Below are 7,452 nucleotides of genomic sequence, written 5' to 3'. Positions count from 1 at the left end.
CCTGCAGGTTAGTGTGCTAGGCTACGTGTAGCTTTGTGGTATTCTGGGTTAGGTTACGTTACGCCACCAGCCTCATACCCGTACAGAGAGTTGTCTTGTTATATGAAGCTATACAGTCATCATCTAGTTGACCATCTCTCACTAAGGTCGTGTCGCCTCCTGCCGCAGGTGTGCCGGAGGCCGTCACCAACTGCAGCGCCTGGCACAATATTAGTGCCGCAGGGGAGGTGTTGGTGTCCTGTCAAGAGGGCTGGAGTGGCGGTCTCTCCCAGACCTTTACACTCGAGGTTCGTCACGCCCCAGTCAAGGACCACTCCAAGACGCCCTCTGGTGCCCCCGGGGAGCTCCTGGCATCATTGAAGGAACAACCGAAGCCACATTTTACCGTGACGGGTCTCGACCCGGGAACGGAGTACCACTTGGCTGTGGTGGCGTCGAATGCCCAGGGCACCGCCCCGCCCACGTTTCTCGTTCACCTTACGCCCATAGACGTAGCCGAGAAGAGGACTAGTGCTGCAGCGGCCGAGTCTTCTGCATCAAGCTCCTTAGGGTCTATCGTGGGTGTGGTAGTGGGCGTGGTGGCCTCCCTGTTGGCGTGCTCGGTGATGCTGGTGGTGGTGGTGGTAAGTGCCCGCTCCGCCAACACCCAAAACAGCACAAGTCACACCAGGGCGCTGTACGACAAAGCCGCCCCACTACCTCAGGCTGGAGACGACGGTGGCCACCTCCTCCAGCAGCGACCTGATGTTATCCTCGTCAAGAGCGGTAAGTGAGGGAAGAATGAGAGAGAGAGAGATCATAGGACTGTCATTCTGTTATTTTTCACTCACCATTATTATCCCCACAACTGCCGCTCTCACTCCCGGCCACTACACGTCTTCCCACAGCCGGCGACAGCGAGAGAAATTTATCGATGCTTAAAAAAAGGCGGGAACGTTCTCCACTTCCCAGACAAAGACCTTGTAAACACAGACATAGGAGAGGAAAAGTTTACAGCAGGTTCCCGGGCTCCTAAATCCTTAAGAGTTATTGTGAAGCAGAATAATAACAGCAGAGTTGGACAGGAATTCCGGGCAGGAGTGAAGTATTGTTTTTGAAGAGTCCGGTAGAATGGCTTCCAATTTCCATTACTTTTTTAAGGTCGTAGTGCTCGAGAGTGTGCAGATTTTTGCTGAAGATTATCTATTTTTCCCCGCTTGTTGGTGAATGTATGTTGGCGACAGTAACGAGTTCCCGGAAAATGATGACCTTGTGGGTATGTTCTGGACGACACTAATGTTATGTTATGATGGAGAGCATGAATAGTGTGCGGTGCTGTGTGTGTGTATATATATATATATATATATATATATATATATATATATATATATATATATATATATATATATATATATATATATATATATATATATATATATATATATATATATATATATATATATAATTTAATAATAACTATGGCGCTACGACTTAATGACGTCACCTTTTGTTTATCACGAAACATTTTTTTGAGAATTTTCTCTATGTTTTATACGTGTTTATGTTTGAGGGAAATCCCCCGGTGTGGGGCCACCTGACCAGTGGACCAGCACATTGGTGAGGCTCGTGGTCCACTCCAGCCGTGCAGCAGTGTGGGAGGCGAGTGTATATCAGGGAAGAAAACGTAATTATCAATGAAAGGATCACCTGAATATTATACACCCCTGTTTATTTCACCTGTTGATTAAACACCTTAACCCTAACCTCACCTAACCTACCCCCGGGCAGCATTAGGGCGTTTGATCATCAGGTGAAATAAGCTGGGGTATATAATCTTCAGGTGATCCGAAAGAAATAATTGTTTTACCTTGTATTATTAATGACTTTTGATAAATGTAATAACTTCCTCCGCCGACTTTCTCGAATCTAAGCTTTGTAGCTGAGGTGTCAAGCGTGATGGCAGTTAGAGTGTCAGAATAATGTCGACAAATCGCTCAAGCATCAAGCTTAAAGAGTCCGTGTCAGATAGATCATGCGGTACTAGGGCGCCTGGACAAGCTGCATCCTTCCCAGAATGCCTCACTGTAAACAAACGTGACGTCATTAAGTCTCACGCTGTTGGCTGACTCCGCCACTCTGAGACGCAATTATCAATACCCCTCAGACAACCATCCAGATGGTGAAACACTGCAGCTGGTGATCGGGACAGATGGCGAGGTCCAGCAGCTGGTGACTGGAACATTGATTGGAACAGGAGGTAAAATGCTGCAGTTGATGACCGAGACATTTGGTGAGGCACGACCACTGGTGACTGAGACAGGTGGCGAAGTCATGCATCTGGTGGCTGGGGCAGGCGGTGAGGCCCAGCAGCCGGTGATTGAGACAGGTGGTGAGGCCCAGCAGCTGGTGACTGGGACAGGTGGTGAATCAAAGGAGCTACCAACTGGGACAGATGGGGAGCCCCGGTAACTGGTGATTAGGGCAGGTGGTAAGGGCCAGCAGCTGGTGACTGGAACAGGTGGAAAGGGCCAGAAGCTGGTGATTAGGGCAGGTGGTAAGGGCCAGCAGCTGGTGACTGGAACAGGTGGAAAGGGCCAGAAGCTGGTGATTAGGGCAGGTGGTAAGGGCCAGCAGCTGGTGACTGGAACAGGTGGAAAGGGCCAGAAGCTGGTGATTAGGACAGGTGGTAGGGGCAGCAGCTGGTGACACATGGAGAGCCCAGCAGCTGGTGACAGGTGGAGGCCCAAAAGCTGGTGATTGGGACAGGGTGGTGAGACCAGCAGCTGGTGACTGGGACAAGTGGTAGGGCCAGCAGCTGGTGACTAGGACAAGTGGTAGGGCCAGAAGCTGGTGACTAGGACAGGTGGTAAGCCCAGCAGCTGGTGACATGGAGGCCCAGCAGCTGGTGACAGGTGGAGGCCAAAAAGCTGGTGATTGGGACAGGTGGTAGGGCCAGCAGCTGGTGACTGGGACAAGTGGTAAGGGCCAGCAGCTGGTGACTAGGACAAGTGGTAGAGACCAGAAGCTGGTGACTGGGACAGGTGGTGGCCAGCAGCTGGTGACTGGGACAAGTGGTAGGGCCAGAAGCTGGTGACTAGGACAGGTGGTAAGGGCAGCAGCTGGTGACACGTGGAGGCCCAGCAGCTGGTGACACGTGGAGAGGCCCAACAGCTGGTGGCTGGGACAGGTGGACCCAGCAGCTGGTGACTGGGACAGGTGGAGAGGCCCAGCAGCTGGTGACTGGGACAGGTGGAGGCCCGCAGCTGGTGACTGGGACAGGTGGAGAGGCCCGGCAGCTGGCGACTGGGACAGGTGGAGGCCCGGCAGCTGGTGACTGGAACAGGTGGAGAGGCCAGCAGCTGGTGACCGGGACAGGTGGAGGGCCCGGCAGCTGGTGACTGGGACTGGGACTGGCAGAGCCCAGCAGCTGGTGACAGACGGAAGCCCAGCAGCTGGTGACAGGCAGAGAAACCTAGCAGCTAGTGACAGGTGGAGAGGCCCAGCAGCTGGTAACAGGTGGTGAGAGGCCCATCAGCTGGTAACAGGCAGCGAGGCCCAGCAGCTGGTGACTGGGAGAGGTGGAGAGGCCCAGCAGCTGGTGACAGGTGGAGAGCCCAGCAGCTGGTGACAGGTGGAGAGGCCCAACAGCTGGTGACTGGGACAGGTGGAGCCCAGCAGCTGGTGACTGGGACAGGTGGAGAGGCCCAGCAGCTGGTGACAGGTGGAGAGGCCTAGCAGCTGGTGACAGGTGTGGTGACAGGTGGAGAGGCCCAGCAGCTGGTGACAGGTGGAGAGGCCCAGCAGCTGGTGACAAGGTGGAGAGGCCCAACAGCTGGTGACTGGGACAGGTGGAGAGGCCCAGCAGCTGGTGACAGGTGGAGAGGCCTAGCAGCTGGTGACAGGTGGAGAGGCCCAGCAGCTGGTGACAGGTGGATAGGCCCAGCAGCTGGTGACAGGTGGAGAGGCCCAGCAGCTGGAGCAAGAACAGGAGGCTCAAGAGGTCCTCCGGATCATCCCTTCTACCCTGACCAGCACTGTAAGATTCTTTTGTGTGTGTGTGTGTTATACTGTTGTGTAAGTACCTTGATATACTTGTGATTACACCTTGTATTTTAGTTTACTCTAGTTTGTGTTCTTGAGGTGTAGTATTTCACTCTGAAAACTGTGTTTATTTTGTCTTAGTAAATACTGCCTAAGTCCACAAGTGTTATTAATGTTATGCTGCCCCTTGGCCTTAGTAGCAATAATAATAATAATAATAATAATAATAATAATAATAATAATAATAAATATGATACTGGGAACGGATGTAAACACTACTCGTGAGCCGTTACCATGACAACACTTCATCAGTTTGGGAGCGACTTGCACCAACCTTGTCAGCAGCTGATCAAACATTCATAGTTCGGTGTAAAGCCTCGAGCATGTTCTAGCGTTATTTATTTTTTTTTTTTTGAGGACACAGACAGGCGGGAAGGGTCGAGAACAACACTCTGCTCCTCAGCTGTGGGCAGTGTAATAATAGTAATAATAATTCTCGGGCAGCAGAAACATTGTAGACATTAAGCTGACACAAACAAATCAGCTCAGGTCTAGGTCTCATCCTTAGAGACGTCAGACTTTCAAGGACGACGGCGGAGTTTTCAAGTCCTAAACTTTTCAATGAAGTCTCTGCTTAATAAATATTATATACTCTTGGCAGTATATTGAGACGTAACTTATGGTATAGTTTACTTATTAAATTATTTTCTTTATCTAGAAAGATATATTAATAATTTAAGTGATTTTTCGTTATTAATAAAACAGCAACGTCACGAAAAATCTTACGTTTCCTTGTAGGAGAATGACACTTGTTACACAGCACTTGTAACACGGAGACGTCACTTGCTGCCCTACAACTGTGTGTTCTGGTGACGGAGAGAGAGGACCTCCACCACAGGTATCTCTCCTGTCATGTACCCGATTCTGGCTTCACCCCACCCCCCCCACCCTTCTTCTCCTGCCAGTCCTTCGTTAACACAGACCTCCTCACCTACCCCGCCCCCCTCTCTCCATTCCTCAGGTGATACGCGAGTGTACAGGTGCTCCAGGCGCTCTGTAGCTGCACCCTCAGGACCCCTCAGCTGCAACTGCTCCAGGAAGGTCCTCGCTCCGTGTGGTGAGAATGACACTGTCTTAATCTCTGCTAGATGGGTTCATATTTGTGTATGTGTGTGTGTGTGTGTGTTATATTTGAGTGTTTATATGTGTGTGTTTGTATGTGCTAGAGTTTGTATATGTGACGGTTTTACGTGCGTGTGTGTGTGTGTGTGTGTGTTGATGAATGTTATTTGTGTATTTGAGGAAATATAAAAAGTTTATGTCATGTACTAATGTGTATAAATGTATGCATTTGGAAGTATTTATGGACCGGGGAAAATGGCGCTGCCATTAAATGTTCATGTTGACAGTGTCGACAAGATGGGAGTACGATGGAAGAGACTTCCTGGAGGAACCTGAAGGACAAGGCTGGAGGAGGCTTCTGCAGGACCAATTTGAAGGACTCCTTAAGTCTGGGATACGCTGTTGGAGGATCCCTCTGGAAGGCCACACTCCATGACCCTGCAAAAGCTTTGTAGGTCCTAGGGGCACCCAGCATCTGCCCTGTAGGTCCCAGGGGTTTCTGTCACCTGTTATGTAGGTCCCAAAGGCTGTCAGCACCTGTTATGTAAGTACCAGGGCTTTCTAACACCAGCTGAGTAAATTTCAGCTGCTTTTAACACAATATGTAGGTCCCAGGGTCTTCCAGCACCTGTTATGTAGGTCCTAGGGTCTCCCAGCGCCTGGTATGTAGATCCTAGGGTCTCTCAGCACCTGGTATGTAGGTCCCAGAGTCTCCCAGCACCTGGTATGTAGGTCCCAGAGTCTCCAAGCACCTGGTATGTAGGTCCCAGGGTCTCCCAGCACCTGTTATGTAGGTCCTAGGGTCTCCCAGCACCTGGTATGTAGGTCCCAGAGTCTCCAAGCACCTGGTATGTAGGTCCCAGGGTCTCCCAGTACCTGTTATGTAGGTCCTAGGGTCTCCCAGCACCTGTTATGTAGGTCTTAAGATCTCCCAGCACATTTTATCTATTTCTCTGTGGCTTCCAGCACCTGTTGTGTATAGGTTCCAAGGACTCTTAACATCTGTTGTGTAACTCCCAGCCTACCAGCATCTGTATATAAGGCCTCAGGAGTTCCTTACCCCTGGTATGTAGGCTCCAGGGGCTTCCAACACCTGACATATAGGTCGGGGGGGCAGCACCCGTATCTAAGGTTTCAGGGCTCCTAACACCTGTTGTGTATATATATTTAAATAAATGAGAAGTTCCCGAGTAGAACATTCATATGGACGCGAAGACATTGATACGATACAAACTTACAACTGACTTTACGTGTATTTTACCTATTAAAATATATAAAAGAAATTTGAGAATATTTCTAACCTATACATTATAGTTACAGTACACATGAAGTACATAGAAATTGGGGTCCACATGTATGTACAGTACAGCATAGGTATAGGTACAATTACAGGTATGCTTACAAGTACAGGCACAGATGTTAATACAAGTGAAGATATATACAAATACTGTACAGCTACAGAACAAGCATGATGCAGTCACAAGTGCAAATACAGTAACTTCATAGACACTTTGTTGTCAATACAAAACCAGTACAGATACAGGTAAAGAGTACAGATACAAGGATTACATAATAAGTACACCTGTCCCGGACCTTTTTGTGCGGTTCTACAAACATCAAAACGGTATTATATTTCCCGCCATACATATTGTAGCATATTATATTGAACTTTCCAAACAGCCTCACGTACCCTAGCCTTCATATTTTCCAAAGTTGCTATGACATTGTTGGAAAAATAACCTAATTTCTCACAAGGTCCCAGAAGAAAAAGTACAGTAGTTGTTTTAGTTTTTCTTAATAAATATATGAAATCGGTAAACCCATCTGTTGACGTCATAATGCATTAATGTGCTTCAACAGCTGTCTTTGATCGCGTTAAAAGATAAGTAATTACACAAGTAGCTCGTTAACAACTAAAAATTACGAGGTAGAACTCTTTACCCATTTATAATTACACAGAATATGATAAATAATCTTAACCAAACAAATGAAATATTAGATGCAAAATATGTAAATGATAAATACACAAAGAAAATAACACTAATAAAAGTGTCTAAACTAATAAAATCTAAAAATAGGAATGAAATATACATCTGTTTTTGCGATACAAAGTTAATATAAATAAACGTTCTTATTCTTTTGCTGTACAATGTAAAGTGAAGTAAGGCAACAAGTATTTGAACACCTAACCTGTAGGGCAGAACAAAAGCCTTTTATCAACGACGAGTAAATTTTATCTCCGCCACAATTCTTTTTGATGGGAGATATCTCATGCAGGAACAAGGGTGAAACTGACGACATTTGTTATCC

The 7,452-nt window shown here is 47.8% G+C and overlaps 1 protein-coding gene and 1 long non-coding RNA gene across 3 annotated transcripts in view; both read left to right on the top strand.

Annotated features, from left to right (window-relative positions):
• LOC121874573 (synaptogenesis protein syg-2-like) overlaps window positions 1-2,729 on the top strand; it is a 48,229-nt gene extending 45,500 nt beyond the window's left edge. The window contains exons 11-14 of one of the 2 annotated variants that reach the window (XM_042378771.1): window positions 1-7; window positions 169-765; window positions 2,144-2,464; window positions 2,531-2,729. The exon at window positions 1-7 is cut by the window's left edge and continues 287 nt beyond it. In XM_042378771.1, the coding sequence (XP_042234705.1) occupies window positions 1-7; window positions 169-765; window positions 2,144-2,448 (909 nt within the window). In that variant the 3' untranslated portion in view covers window positions 2,449-2,464; window positions 2,531-2,729. Of the gene's footprint in view, window positions 8-168; window positions 766-2,143 lie in introns of both variants that reach the window. The other variant, XM_042378770.1, reaches the window with a different exon arrangement.
• A 1,016-nt stretch (window positions 2,730-3,745) lies between these two features.
• LOC121874664 lies at window positions 3,746-6,425 on the top strand. Its single transcript, XR_006090471.1, has 3 exons — window positions 3,746-4,015; window positions 5,042-5,137; window positions 5,430-6,425. It is a non-coding gene; the product is annotated as an uncharacterized LOC121874664 (long non-coding RNA).
• The last annotated feature ends 1,027 nt before the right edge of the window (window positions 6,426-7,452 follow it).

Source organism: Homarus americanus, unplaced genomic scaffold, assembly GCF_018991925.1.
Source record: "Homarus americanus isolate GMGI-L3 unplaced genomic scaffold, GMGI_Hamer_2.0 scaffold34360, whole genome shotgun sequence".
NCBI classification, from domain to species: Eukaryota; Metazoa; Arthropoda; class Malacostraca; order Decapoda; family Nephropidae; genus Homarus; species Homarus americanus.
This window is presented reverse-complemented; position numbering and strand designations above follow the sequence as displayed.